The sequence below is a fragment of the Lutjanus erythropterus genome, chromosome 16 (genome assembly GCF_056507025.1).
Source record: "Lutjanus erythropterus isolate fLutEry1 chromosome 16, fLutEry1.hap2, whole genome shotgun sequence".
Taxonomy (NCBI): Eukaryota; Metazoa; Chordata; class Actinopteri; order Lutjaniformes; family Lutjanidae; genus Lutjanus; species Lutjanus erythropterus.
Window position 1 is genome coordinate 31,322,478 of NC_139332.1, and position 15,875 is coordinate 31,338,352.

The 15,875-nt window shown below is 37.7% G+C and overlaps 1 protein-coding gene across 1 annotated transcript in view; it reads left to right on the forward strand.

Annotated features, from left to right (window-relative positions):
- The window catches only part of macf1a (microtubule actin crosslinking factor 1a), a 261,734-nt gene that overhangs the window by 106,546 nt on the left and 139,313 nt on the right, over window positions 1-15,875 (forward strand). Inside the window, exons 3-5 of the mRNA XM_084739932.1 lie at window positions 3,619-3,708; window positions 6,910-6,987; window positions 9,300-9,392. Of these exons, the coding sequence (XP_084596058.1) occupies window positions 3,619-3,708; window positions 6,910-6,987; window positions 9,300-9,392 (261 nt within the window). The remainder of the gene's footprint in view (window positions 1-3,618; window positions 3,709-6,909; window positions 6,988-9,299; window positions 9,393-15,875) is intronic.

The following is a 15,875-nucleotide window of genomic DNA, read 5'->3' on the forward strand; positions in this document are numbered from 1 at the left end:
ACACACACACACACACACACACACACACACACACACACACAGACAGACAACAATCTACAGATCCAGCTGGGTGTTGGAGGACAATTTTAAATTCAGTGATGTGTCCCTAGACTGAACTTTGCTTTGCTGGATGTTATATTTTTAACAGCAGAAAGTATCACACACTAGAGTCTACTGTAAACTTAGTGGTGTGATGTATTGGGGGACTTTCTGGGCCATCTTTGGACACCCATGGAAGTATAAACAAAAATAAACATCAAAATTTTCCTTGATGTAGTATAGTCTGATATCATTTTAGGGCCCTTGTAGGTGTCCAGAAAAAAATACAGAAGGGTAATATTACCAGAAAGACCTCTGAATTTTATGAGATGGAAGTCGTACATTTACGAGGAAGAAACCAGGATATTCTCTCCGATTAAAGTTGTAAATTTGTGGGAAAAAATGTGGATATCTGAGATTAAAGTGGTGAATATGTTTGAAAAAAAAAGCCATAAAGTTTATAATTTTTGTTTCATAGATCAGACAATAGTATATAATGTAGACCTCTCTGTCAGTCTGTTAACAGACGGTAAACCCGGCTTGGAAATTAACTTCTTTAAATCTACCAGCCACTGATAGATAAATATTCAAACTCACCAGCCACTCAATAGTGATCATTCTCTTGTAAATGAAATTTACTAGTTATTTTTATATTTTACCAGCATTTGGCTGGTGTCTGGTGCTAAATTCTTACCCTGCCTAATACACTGTCTTAGTACAGATACACAAAACATCTTTAAAAAAAAAAGAAAAACAAATAAAGAATATTCCAGGTTTAGTACATACTGTACTGTATTATACTGCAGACACCTTTGTCGTTGTTTTGATCATTCAGAATGGGCCTAGTATTATCATCATTCATTTATTAGAAGTATGTTTATGATAATTATTTGCTGTTTGTCTGTGTACTACTAAGGAAGGACTGATTATTACAGGAAAAGCAACGCTGATTGCTCACAGCCATTGTCCAGAAAAATAGGACATTAGTAGAATAGGAGTTTTAAGGGGGTTGGTTTCACTCCAGATCAGAGGGTGGGCTTCCAGTAAGCTGGTATTTAGCACATCATAGACAGAGAGAATCCACTCTTTCAACTCTTTCAGCCTGACTTGGAATCATAGCCCCCCTCTGACACATCAAGACACAATTAGACAAAACCAGCACCTCATTTCCAGTCAGTGTTGGATACACCATTTCTTCCTGCCATCTAATTAACACTTGTGCCATCAGCTTCCTTCTAAAAACAACTGATGTCTGTCTTCCATGGACAAAAAGAGGCAGCGACAGGAGGGTGAGAGTGTGACACAGATGAGTGTGGAAGAGGAAAATAGATGGGGAAAGAAAGAAAAGGGTTACTGAGGACAAGTGGAGGGATGTTTTTACTTTTGTAGCTGCAGCTTTATGCCAAAGACAATTTTAGCTCTGAGCTTAACCTCGAGAGGCCTTCTGTCCTGTTTAAACAAAAGGCAAAATGATAATGTTTTAGAGCATCTTTTTTAAAAAATGTTATATGGATGGTTGTTAATGAATAGATTGTAATTCAGAACTTAGTTGCAGAGTGAAGACCGTGCACTCCTTCCGGCACTCTTGTGACTGCCTTGCCCTCTTCTGGTGAAATGTGGTAGCACAGTTTCTTGTCCTGAAGCCAGGACTGCAGCAAAACTTTTATCAGTGCAGGTGCAGCGTGAAACAGGGAAAAAAATCACTGTAATGCGGGTAGACATGTGCCCTTGGTTGCTTATGTGGCATCTGCATTTTTGTTGCAACAAGTTTGAAGAACTTTGGGTAGAAATGTGTGACCTTTGTTGTATTCCAGCCTCCCTCTGCTGCTTTTCTGATGAAGAAAAATAAATCAGAAATGCGTCATTTACAATAGACAAGCTTTTCCTTTGATATTGCCAAATATGCTGTGTCTTACTGTGGCTATTTTATGATGATTTGGAAAGTCGTCTAGATAGAAAGAACTGAATCCCATGTCTTTAATAATAAATTACAATGCATCATAGATGTACTTATAATGCCTTATACTGTTCTTATAGTAATGAACAGTACAATTATTTAGTTATAAGCACTTATAAATATTCATAATGCTGTATAACAGTAATCATAACATGTGATAAAGGATTTTATAATGAAAGATCAAGTATAATAAAACTTCATAATTACTGGTCACTTACTGACATTGTTATCGGCAACGATCAAATTGCATTATAATTATAGTAAAATACATTCTAACTATTTTATAATTCCTTATTATAATGTAATGGTAAGTTTTTCAAAGTGGTTGTTGGGTGATTTACGTAATGAAGTTCCAGAAGAATTGGCAAATATAATACATTACAAGTTGGCTGTAAGTGGTCATTATTTGTTTTAAGTGAGAAAATCTTTGCAGGAACGACACACAAAACATCGAATAATTAATTTATTTGTAATTGGTCAAAACAGAAATTGAGTACCTGAATTTGGCACTACTTTTTGCTAAACTGAATGATGAACATTTACATTTCACAAATGTAATGTTTCCCCCCAAAACATGCCTGTAATATATTATAATCACATAACAGTAATTATATTATATAATAACATAATAATATAATAATTCCTTGTTGAATGGTTGTACTGTATTTCAGTTATGACAATTATTATACACTATGATTCTAGCCAAAACTTCAAGTAATCATGATTTTTCATGATACTTGACCTTACAAGTCATTATGAAATGCTTTTTAAGCATAAAAATATTCATGAGTGTTTTTATCTACAATATTGGCACAGTATAATGAATTATGAGTGTGTTTATAATACATTATAGACATGGGTGCCATAGAAAGTATTACTTAATGTACACAAGAGAGCGGGTGAAGAGAAAAGTTCCTAATCATGGTTTGGTTGAAAATGAGGCCTAATAAATACAACTATGATTATCAGTCAGTCTCATGCAATGATACATTTGAATCTAAAGTCTTCTAAATCAGAACAAGATGGAGAAAATACCACGATGCTGTCAAAATAAACAAAACCATTTCTCAGTATCCCACAATAAATAATATGCCACTCTCTGTTCAGTTCTCGTAATGCTTTACTCAATTGTCACAGTTCGGCTGATCCATTGTTCCCTCTCTGCTCAGCCTCAAGCAGTCTGTCTGTCTATCTGTCTGTCTGTCTGTCTGTCTGTCTGTCTGTCTGTCTGTCTGTCTGTCTGTCTGAGTGTCCCACTTTCTCACAAAACAAGCACTGATGCTGTTCAGAATGCTGAGTCACTGTGTCAGCAGCGGTCGCGCCGATGACAAGTCACCCCCACCACACTCATTGTGGAGGCAATGTCATGGCAACAGAGACAAGAGGCCGCAGCTGGTGCTTCGTCTCTGTTGGCCCGGCAACCGCTGTCACCAGCGGTTGCTGTCAGCTGCAGGGCAATCGGCCTGGCAGATGTCAACAGTGTTGAGTCAACAGGAGGATGATTGGAGTGTAGAATTAACTTTCTCTCTCTCTGTTTCTCCTTTTTTTCCCTCTCCCATTCCTTCTTCACCCTCCCCTTGCCTCCTCCTCCTCCATTCTTGTTCCTCCCTTTCCCATCACAGGTGAGGAAGCACATCACAGACCTCTACGAGGACCTGAGGGATGGACACAACCTGATCTCCTTGCTAGAGGTCCTCTCTGGAGTCACCCTGGTATGGATTTTTATTTCTCTCACACATGTACCTGCATAAACACGTGATTATTATCTCATTTATTATCACTCTATATGATTTTCCATCACACACTCCTCCTCTGCTCCATCACACACCCTGTTATTGCCAGTTCAAAGCATCATAGTCCTGAAGATGTCACATATACTTGTTAAAAATGCCAATAGAGATCAGCAGGAGATGAATTTTTTCCAGAGTAAAGGTGACTCTTTGCTCCAGGCTGACACACAATTGATGTCAAAGTGGAACAACCTGGCACTTTTATATCACAAGTGTGTCAAGTAAACAGAAACACAGCAGTTTGAACCCTGGCGTCCTGACTCCGGTCAGCACGATGATGTAAGAGCCTTAATGCTAATGCTTACAGACAGACAGGCCACAATGTGACGCAGGCTGGTTTACTGGCAGACAGGTAGACTAACAGAAACAGACTGCTGACTCTGCTCTGTTCAGATGCACACATAATCACACAAAGGACACTGACACTGTCACATTCATGAACAGCGACCTGAGAGGTAAACTGACTTGAGGAATTTAGGTGTTAATTTTATTCATTTTTAGTTAAATTATTTTATCCTTTCTTTCATTTGGTCCCACCCTCTTTCATTCTGACTTCTTTCTCATACTACATATCTTCTTCCTCTTCCTCTCTTTCTGTGTCCCATTTCCCCACCCCTTCTGTTACCATAGCAACAGAAGAGCGGCCCTTCATTGAAAAGGGCATACGCCTCGCGGGCCCCCCCTCTCATCTTGCTTGGAGGGGAGGATGAGGAGGAGGAAGGAGCTCAGGGAGTATGTTCCAATCAAACCCCCCCCCCCCCCCCTTTCCACTGCTCACTCTGTCACTTCTGACCTCTGACCCTTCCTTCAGCTTTACCCTCTGGCCCATAGGTGGAGCTGTGAGGCTGCATGAGAGTGCTGTGCCACTGACTTCTGACCAGCATACTGGGCTGTACATGACACCATACAATGCTGTGTTACTATGTGACACTACATGTAGGCCATCATTTCTGTTGGGTGACAGCGTCATGACAAACGTTCTGATTGTTTTCATGTTTTAATTGTGCATTCCACTACATACATACGTTTCATCAGCCTTCAAAAACAAGGCTGATATGAGTTTACAATGTAAAGACTTGAAGTTTTCACCCAACAATGCTCTACAAGTATTTTGCATGAATTGCGCACAATAAAATATAGCTAATATATCATCATAAACTTAGTGACCACTTTATTAAATACACCTGTAAAATCTAATAAAATCCAATACAACAGCTCAGACATAAATTCAGGTTTAGGCTACTCTGTTTGTAACTCTAGGTAGTTTTGGTTTGCAGGACATCCATCCTGAGACATTTCAAAAACATCAAAGTCAAAGACTAATATGATAAAAAGCACTCTGGATAATAACAAGTATATAACTAAGTAAGAAAGATAAAATGAAATTCAGGTTAAAATAAATAAATAAACATTGCTTTTATAGCATCTGTGCAATGTTGCCATGACTTGTTCATCTGAGTGATGGCTGCTGGGACAAAGCTATTTCTATACCGCTTTGTTCTGTACCTTGGGAACATAAACCGATCCAAAAGGAAGAAGCTGAAATTCACTGCGGAAAGGGTCGGAGTCGTCATTTAAAATCAAGTTGTAAGCTGTGAATCAGCCTGCTAGAAAACTCAACAGAATTTCTGTTCTTCAAAGATATGTTTCCAAACCATGACCTCAAAGAAGACGATACGTTTCAGTACAGAGAAATGTTTTCTAATGTTTTGTCCATCCCATTTACAAACATGAAGGGGGAGGAATATTAAGAACATATTTTAATTAACCCCTTTCTGACACTGTCAACAAAAACTGAACATCATAATCTTTCCAAATGTAGAATTTGTGGCAGATCTGTTGTATTTTAGTAAACTGTAAAGCTGTTGTATAGCTGTACCTAATAAAGTGGCCAGGGAGTACACATTACATGTATACATGGATGGAATTTGCTGTTTTAAAAATATTGTTGTTTTATTTAATTGTGAATACCAAAATAAAACACAAGTTAAGGACTGAAAATTGATATACATTTGTAAGATAGTAATGTGAATAACTTTTAAAACATGTTTTTAGTCATATTGACTAACTAGGCTTTACTTTATGTGTTTTGGGACAGAGCTGTGATCATCAGTATAAAATATGACATGTAAACATGTTGGATTTTAGTAAGAATCCTAATTTACATCCTTTGTCCTTAGGCAGGTAACAAAAACAGAGACATTGCAAATGACCAGGTCCAGTTCCATTTAGTGTAGCAGAGCCTTCCAGTGAGCCAACAGTGGCACCTTGATTCTGTTTGACCTGAATGGAGCAGAACCTGGATTAGTATCAGCTTTTCTGCTCTCTTGTTCTCTCTCTCCACTCTGTCTCATATCAAAGTGGCTGCCATAAAAAAGGCCTATTAAAAGTAACAAAAACAAGTAAATTGTAATTAAAAAGGGTTTATTATTAATAGGGTTAATTTTCAGACCCTCTGTGTGTCAGTTCAGTTAATGTAAACAACTTAAAAGCTTACACTTCCAAACACACACACACACACACACACACATACACACCTCTCCTCTCCTCTCCTCTCCTCTCCTCTCCTCTCCTCTCCTCTCCTCTCCTCTCCTCTCCTCTCTGCCAGTATTTGCTGATGTGATGATTAATCCTGAGTGTACCTTCTCTTTACCAGCACAGTGTGAGCCCACATCTGCATCCTGCACTCATGTATTCTTGGCAGCAGGAGTGTGTGTGTCTGTGTGGTTTCTGTCTTTCTTTCTTCTAAACTACATCTTTCCTCTCTCTAAACTTTAAACTGGGTGCCTGTTTGTGAAAATTTTGATGTTGAATAACAAAAAAAAAAAAAAACGGTCTGATATGAAGTTTGCATTTTTCATATTAAACCAGCATGGTTTGAGTCCAGTTTGCTCCTGAGTTTTGGCATGTCTTTGACAGCTCCTGTTGAAGACAGCGCCCCCCAGAGGACCATTTCATGTCAATACAACCATGCTGAGTTTTTACTTCACTGCACTGTGGATTGAATTCAGCTTTATTTGCACTCACTGCTGCCTCTTGCGTTTGTGTCACTAAAACTTACTGAGTTTAAATTCATTATTTGACTCTCCTTCACCATTGTTTTCTTCTCTGTTTTCTTTCCAGCCCAGAGAAAAGGGGCGAATGAGATTTCATCGACTACAGAATGTCCAAATAGCACTGGACTTCCTCAAACAGAGACAGGTATGCACACAAACAGAAAAACATAACATGGATATTCAAATCACATGCTTCAGTACACAGCTCTAACCATTAGAGTTATAAGAACCAAAAATCTGGTGTCTGTGCCTCATTGACATGGGTCAAAAAGCACCTGGATCTATTTCTTAACTGTATATCTTAAAGTATCTGATGGTTTTACTGTCAGTCACACACATCTAATGTGATAAAGTTTTACTTACAAATATATGTTTGAGTCGCATCTCTCAACTAGAAGGGCACTTGGAGAGCACAGATGTCCACCGAAGCTTCATGGTCAATCTTATTACTTATTCTCATGAAGTCTACAGTTGGAACATTTTTCCGAAGTACCTCAGGTGGAGTTTATTACAGATAATCCACACTTTGATGTAGTAAAAAAGTAAAGTAAAGATGGTGGGTTGCAAATTTTGTGCATTTTCCTTAACTGTTAGTTGAAAACGTTGACAAGCAATTCATTGATTAATGATAAATCATCAAAAATTAATAATAAGATACAAAACACACTTTTTTCAGTTTAAATGTATTTAAACAATTCTAGAAGCACTTTAGTTCTGTGAAACATTAATTCATGAAGCATAAGCAATTTAAACAAACAATAATAAAACAGTAAGGCCCATGCATGAAATGGCTGCTGTTGTTTGCCTGTCCTTATTCCAAAATAGGCACATCCCAACAAACTAATGTCAAATGGGGTGCAATTTCTGAATTAAATTAACTTAAATTGAATGAAAAGAAAGGAAATTAAATTAAATGAAATTAAATTCTAATGAATTTAAGTGAATTGCTACAATTGGCTATGTTCTGTTACCATCACTGTCACTATCTATTACCAACTACTGGATTTTAAGATGTATGCCATTTATTTATAACAATCTATAAATCTGCCCCGTGATTCTGACGCACTCCAAAACTTAATAAGTTCTTCCTTGGCCCATGCTACACCCTTCCAATAAGTTTCATGAAAATCCAATGTTTTTTTTCCATAATCCTGCTAAAAAACAAACAAACAAACCAACAAACAATCCAAACTAAAAACATACCCTACTTGGCTGATGTAATTACCAACGAACAAGAGCCTGTAAACAAGGATATTGGTTTTCACAAGCAGCTTATTAACTGAGCAAACACTTAACGGTCTTACAAATTTTAATCCCATGAGACAAATCATAGGGGTCAAAATAAATCTTGTTCTAGAGCTGTTGAAGGTAGCCAAACATGATGGAAGTTTCTGTGCTTTTTGTTGTGCTCAACTTATCTTGTGCCGGGTCCACAAGGATTATGAACAAGTTCCTTCATATAAGTATTAGTTCAGTCTGAAGTGTGCTTATGCTATTCATTCAAATTGGTGTGTAAGGACTTCCAGGTATTAGTAAATGCTTACTGTCAGCATCTGTCTTTGTGTACCCTAAACCCTTGCATAATTTTTCTGAATAATGGACTTCAATATAGTTTGAAGTTCCTGGTTTTTATTTATCTGTGCAGCAAATTCTGCAAAGGCTGCAGAAGTGAGTGATCACAAAAACTTTTCGTCCTGGAGCTGGGCACCTACAGTCTGTGGTGCAGTGAAGCGTTTCATTTTTTGCAGTAAATGTACACATCTTTATGATTGGTTTCCTTCTATTTTATAGTTGTTCCAAACATTTCACTGAATATGTTTACTATTAAGATGACACTGCTCTGAAACACAAGTATCATCAATTTATTGTTAATCCATTCTGTATCAGCAGTACAGGGCTTCATCATACAGCACCTACTGGCTATCTGCCCTCCTCTCATACAGTGTCTGTTATTGCTCCATCTCTCTCACTCTTACTCTGCAGCTCTTCATTAACTCTCAAATTCCAGCTCATTCTCTCACTTGAAACACCTCTTCTTCCATATCTCAGGTCTCCACCTTTCTTAAATTGCATCTCTTGTCTCTTTTGTTTCTTTCCCGGGGGACAGCGGTGATGGAGGACTGACCTTTTCTTCCTCTGAATCCACTCTTAGTTTCACTGCAGGTCTAATTATACAGCCGGGGTGGCTCGGCTTAGCTGGAGCTGAAAGATATAACACGTCTCAGAGAGTCACATATGGGCATATTATTTGAAGCACAGATCATTTTTTATCCTTACCATGCAGAAATGAAGACCGGTTATGTGTTAACTTCTCACTGGTCCAATCCAGTTGTATTTGAAATGATGATAGTGGCTAAAACTGACAACTTTCTGAGCAATATGTTTATCTTTGCTTTTTTTCATTTTGAGCATTTGTTATGAAACCAAACAAAAAATCTTTTGTTTTGACATTTTCAGGTCAAACTTGTGAACATCAGGAACGATGACATCACCGACGGGAACCCCAAACTGACGTTAGGTCTCATCTGGACCATCATCCTTCACTTCCAGGTTTGTGCCCTTCACATGTTGTTGTGTAGCTTCTGGAGGAGTGCTTCCTCTGTTAGACTTATTTCATTCATGTAGCATTTCCAGCATGTACATAACTATTGGAAAGCTTAATGGGCAACTAAAGGTTATTGTATTCAGCTCTTAATGAAATAATACCTGTAATTAGTTATGTAATAATTGAGTTATGGTCCACATCATTACTGCTCTGATGCAATCTAGATTTTAAATGGATTGAAATGAAAGCCAACTGCTCCAAATGTGGACTTTATTTCTGTGGTGTCCTGTTACTCAGCATCTCTGTCCAGCTGTTGGGATTTGAGTCATTATCACTGCCAGGATGAGCTTAGCTGTGTGTGTGTGTGTGTGTGTGTGTGTTGGCAGACCAGTGTTAACTTATGCAACAAAAGTGTTTTTTGCACTACTGCCTGGAAATCATGAAGTCTGTCTTCTGTGGAGTCTCTGAGCAAAATGCACCATGAGTCTTAAGTTTTTGCTGCTAATATTAAGGTTTACTTTACAGTCTAGGCAGTCAGAATGTATGTTTGGATGCTCTCATTGACAACAGAGAACTCTGCAGTCTTATAAGGAAACAGTGTAGCGTTTTCTGACTTTTTGGTGTGTGCACTCCGCACATTATTGTAGCTGCAGTTGCAGTTTCATGCAGGTTAATATTTTTTAAGCATTTTAAGAGAGTACAGTGTGGCCACCTTTGGGCACCTAAATCTTAAACATTGGACCTTTAATTGTGTTGTTGTCTTCAGTCTGTGTTACAAAACCACTGCTGAACAGGATCTTGCTGGAACTGATTTTCTAAATCATCACATCAGGACACTGTGTAGCTTCAGTTTGGCTGCTGGACAGCCTGGACAGAAAGGGAGCACAAGGAACAACATGTTCAGTCTGCAGGCGTTCATATAAACCCTGATCCTGGATTTACAGTTGTCTCTGTATGCTGTTTTTTTTTTTTTTTTTTTTTTTTTTTTTTTTACTGAAATTGTCCCATGATTTGTGTCATCTATGGGCTTTCTGTACACCATCAGTACAGAATAAACCTCTGTAAATCCGGGATATTAGCAGCTTCAAAGTTAGTCCAGGACTACTAAGCCTTGAGTGAACTCCAGATATATACAGCTTGGGCTATTAGCAGATTAGTGGTTACTATTAGCATGTAAAGACTTAATTTTAGGGCTTTTGTAGCTAAAACTGGTCATTGTAATTATTTTCTGCAATCATATTATAAGCAACTAGACATGATTCTTAAAGTAAAGTGAGCAAAGTCAAGTCAAGGTCACAAAGTGTGTCTATGTGTATTGCAGCTAAAAACATTTTAGATGGTTTTCAACTACAAGTTTTACATGAAAAAAGATGTCTAAATATTGCATTATTGAAACTAGGAAATAAGGTTTGTATCAATAGCTGCGTGTTTAGTTGACACTGTCAGTCATTTGAACTGTTGTTTGTTCTTTCTGATTCCTGATGGCAAATAATTTCCACCAAATGTTCCTGCATCACTGTAGCCTGCAGACAGGGTTGTACTCATTACAACCCAAATGTTGAAATCATTACAGCGGGACTCACATCACCGCTGGGTTCAAGTTATGCATGATGGCTATGTTACAGACAAAAGCAAATTTATACCTTAGACTTTTGACATTGAACAAAACATCCTCAGCATTTCATTTTCTTTCTTATTTTTTGTTGCTGAAACAGACAGCTTTTGTGTATTTTTTTGGTCCCATTGATTTCAGATGAGGTCATGAAAGAGTTGTAGTCACGATGGTTGACCACTAGACTGAGCTGTGATGTGACCCTCAGCAAGGTGACACTGCCAGCTGGTTGCTATGGAGACAGTAGTGCATGACACCCTGGCAACCGTTTCAGTGGGCATGACTCAGCAGAACATCCTGTTACAGAGAGAGAGAGAGGTGGAGGGATGAAGTGATGCAGAGGGAAGACTAGAGGACTAACCCAAAGATGATGGACAGGACGGGGGCTGAAACATTCTGCAACAGTTCTGGAGGAATGAAATGAACAAGTAGTAAAAAAAAAAAAGTGAATAACTGTTAAGATGAAACTGGCCTGCAGAGCAGCAAATAGTTTAAGTTTCCAGAGTTCAGTGAGTTCAGGAGATGACGACAGTTTTATATTAGAGCTGCAGTGAGAAGTCACACTGAGCTCTGTGTCCCAGCAGAGGGCTGTGGTTAGATGATTATTACTGTCAGTGTATGGCAGTGGATCAGCAACACGTGCCACATATGATCTATATGCTCATTGTCATCCCTTCTATCTCCCGGTGCTCTCATGTTGAATCATAATTATACTGCAAAAGTATGATACAACATACAAATACAAAATAGGGCTGTGTGATATAGCTGAAAATGTTATCACAATAAAATGTTTTATTCAGTCAATGTCAATAATTATTGATAATATAGATTTTTAATGACCTATTTTAATCAAAACCAGGAGAAAAATGGAATATAACCACTTTATTTTGAATTTAAAAACTTCATTTATGCGTGTTATTTGTAGCATGCTCCAATCTCAAGGGATGATAGGTTGTTTATGAGCCAGGGAGTATTCATTATGTGCTTTAATGGTGGTTTGCATTTAATGCATTGAAGTGAAACTATTGCAATTTTTACTTAACAATTTTCTTGTTGCTATTGATGAAGTGTCTATTGCCAATGCATACCACTCTTTCATTTAATTGTCTGGGCCTAAATACAAATGGATAATAATAATTATAGTAGGATGAACTATATCTGGATTTGTTTCTGTTGTTTTCAAATAGATACAAGGGAACATCCACCTCACAGACACTCTCCTGTTTGACAGTGACAAAAAATACATTTTCAGTTACTTTTTATTTACATTTAATACTGAAAGTCTTTGAAAAGACAAGGCTTTAGTGCAATATTTAGTGCAATACATATTGAAATATTGTTACAGAATGACTCTAAATAATATTAGCATAATAGTAAGAGAACATGTTTGTATGTATATGGAACACCACATGTCCAGTCACAGCTCACAGTTATATAGTTTATTACAGAAAAAAAAAGCTGTAGGCAGTTCATCCTAAAGCCACTACCATTTTAGTTGCTGTATTTCACTCAACATGACACAAATATTCACTATTACTAAGATATGTGACCCAAATCGGTAGAAAAATCTATAATTTCCACATTAGTCCCACCGGCTGCTTTGGTCTGATGATCATAATGATGAAGAAGTCATTTCTGGAAACAAGCCTCCAGGTCTTTGTGACCAGGACACGTATGTGCAAATGAGTGACTCAGCGCATCAGCTAATTATAGGAACTCACTCAGTGAGCTATCATTTTGCATTTGGGTTATAACTGTTGTGTTAGTCATTATTTCACTGGCACATCAAGTGACAGATGAGGTGTCTCACTTCACTCTGTCAGCTGGCACAGACAACCTGCCTCCTCAGCAGTCCTGCTGAAGTCAATTTAATAACATCCTCTCCATGTGTCTCCTGCAAATATCTGTCAGTCACCTCATAAATATGAGGAGACTGAAAAATACAAAGTGAAACATTAATCTTTTCTGCAAGATGGGGACAAAAGCTTTCACTTTAATGTTGCTTGTCAAAGCATGTAAAAAGCTCTCTGGCATCTTCTTCAAGGTTCACAGTTCACACATTTTAAAATGTTTTGATAAATATCATCAATACCTTTACATTTTCATCATCATTGGGAATCAGAACTATACACCAGGTAGTGTGAATGTCAAAGACTGCCGCAGCTGTGATTGTTAACAGTAAAAAATGTTTTCACCAACTAGAAACTGATTAATCTTACAACTTATAAATATTTGTTCAACTATTCTTTATTTCAACATGGCTGTAGTTACTCAGTCAAACCACTAGGTGGCACCAGTTAGCTCAGTATTATGTTTGACCCAGCTGGAGACTTCCCTGTCTGTAGGCCCTCCTCCTGCTACACTGTGTCTGCCTGTGATTGGATACTCTAGCTGTACGGCACCAATAAGTCCTAGTGAATTAATTTCTGAGCTGGTGAACAAATTCATCACTGTTTGTCTGACATGCTTCAAAGCAGGTTCCGTCACTTTATAAGTCCTGTTCCTTAGTAGTGATTTACTCCTGTATTTCATCATTTGGTCACAATCAGTGTCAGTTAAAACCGACTTCATGTAGACTAGTGCAGATGCCCATTTGAAGCAGATAAATGCCCTTTAGCAAATGTGCCAAGAATGTGTAGGTTTTTAATCAAGGCCCCCGTGCTCAGATAGCTTGTAAATTAACCTGTTAGTACCTGACTCCCCTCTTTTAGATATACTGATGTCATTTTCAAATCTTTGAGCTGCTATGTGCAGCACTGCCCACAAAAGTTGATGTTCTGTACTTAATACTACCATCAAGCACACTGTTAGAAGCAGAAACAAAGACAGCCCTTATGAAAAACATGAAACATGTTTATCTTAGGTTATTTTGAAAAAACATCTTTAACACAAACCTTATTTGTTTACTTAGCATTTGTTTGTCATTTCAACATAACATGGTAACAGTTAGTCATGAGTTTCCAAGCAACACAGACTAGCTTGAATGCCTTTATTTTCAGTCATCTATCATCACATATTTAATCTTGTTTAGTGATATAAATTAATTTGAGGTCTTGGAGTTCATTATCATTCTTATGCATATTCTGTCATGTTAGTTGGGGGCAGCAATACTTTGAAGAGCATGGGATAATATCTTGTCAGCTGTTTATTACTCGGATACAGCAGTGCTGCTCTCAAGTGCTTGCAGAGCCAGAAATATCTACATACAGTGTTGTAGTGAAGTGGGCTTTTCATCATGGTGATTAATTTTTTTTTTTTTTTTTTTGCAGTGGTCAGAGTTGTGTGGCTTAACTTAGATTTTTCAAATTTGCTTTTCAGAACAGCTTTTGGATGTAAGAACATAAAGACACTCTGGGAGCAGATGGGGCCTGAATTATGATAATTAAAATCTCAAGATCAATCACTATGCTTCAGTGCATATTATCGACAAAAAGCCACTAAATCAAAAGAGCCTCTGAAAGTCCAACATGCAGTGGTTGTATCCTGTGAAAAGCTGACGCTGGGTTCAGATGAAGGTTGCAAACTGATTACGAGAGCTCATGATGCCATGTAGCCACAGTGAAGGGATGAAAGCCTTGGGGACTTGATTAGTGCTGTTCTCCTATTGGTTCATGGCTTTTCCATGTGTGTTTGTGTGTGTTGGTCTCTTATGCTTTTGGTTAATGAGAGAAGATGGATTACCATTGCTTTCACCACTTGAGAGCACCGCCTGTTAGTGGTCTCCATCCATATCTGTCTCTGTGAAAACATTCGCCATACATTAGGCACTCACTGTATATGCAAAGTAAGTTCATACATCTGCATTCTTGGTGCCAGTAGATGCTGGTTTTTCTTCTCCTGCATTGTTACTGTCATGTTGCACCATACAGGATCACAAGTGTGTATGAGCTGTGTTATCCAATTTATGTGCACTGATGGTGGGTGGAGGCCTATAGAGGCTTTAAGACTGTACGTGGCAACAGGCCTTTAAATGTCTTCAAAGTTGTAGGAGGGGAGTTAAATACATGTTGTGTCTTTTTAGCAAAATCAGAATGCTACATTACAGTTTGGATGGATAAATTTTTCTATCCAGGGATTATTTTATTTATCTGATTAAGAGTCACAAAACCAATGATTCAATTTATAACTGTGGAAGGCAAAGAAAAAATGGTCACGCATAAGTAGCTGGAACTGGAAAATGTTTGACATTTTTGCTTGACATAAACAATATCAACATTTAATCTATCTGTTAATATTCAGCACTAATCATTTATAGATTTTACAAATCAGATTGAAAGGGACTATTTTGGGCTAATCCAGTGGATTAAATGGCTATAAAATCCAGGAACCTCATCACATTGATGCAGAAATCCTGAAAATTCCATGTTGCCATTTAACAGTCCTGCCCGTTGATTTCAACACTGCCTGCAATTAACTCACACAGCGAGTGATGTTAAGTATAAGCAGAGCCCAATCAATACTTGATTTTTTTGGGGGTCAGTGCTGATACCGTTATTGGGTATAATATAATTTTTTTTTAAAAGTTAGTATAAAAATTCTGATATTGATTATATTGACCAATATTTTTTATACAGTGGATAACACATTCAAAATATAATATATACTTAAACAGACATTTTTGCCATAATCCCTCAAAAGTTGTGAACACTTGTGACAAAGATATTTTACTTGTGACAAAGTTATGAAGGCGCCTATCGGACAACTGATACTATATACTGATATCAACATAGCTGTGATAGACCAATATTGGGCCAATAATATTAGTTGACGAATATATCAGTAGAGCTCCAAATGAAAGCTCAGCTATCTCTTTATAACCCGTAGAGGAATAATCATTTCTATTGACTCATAGTATGTTTCCCAACCTTATGCTGCT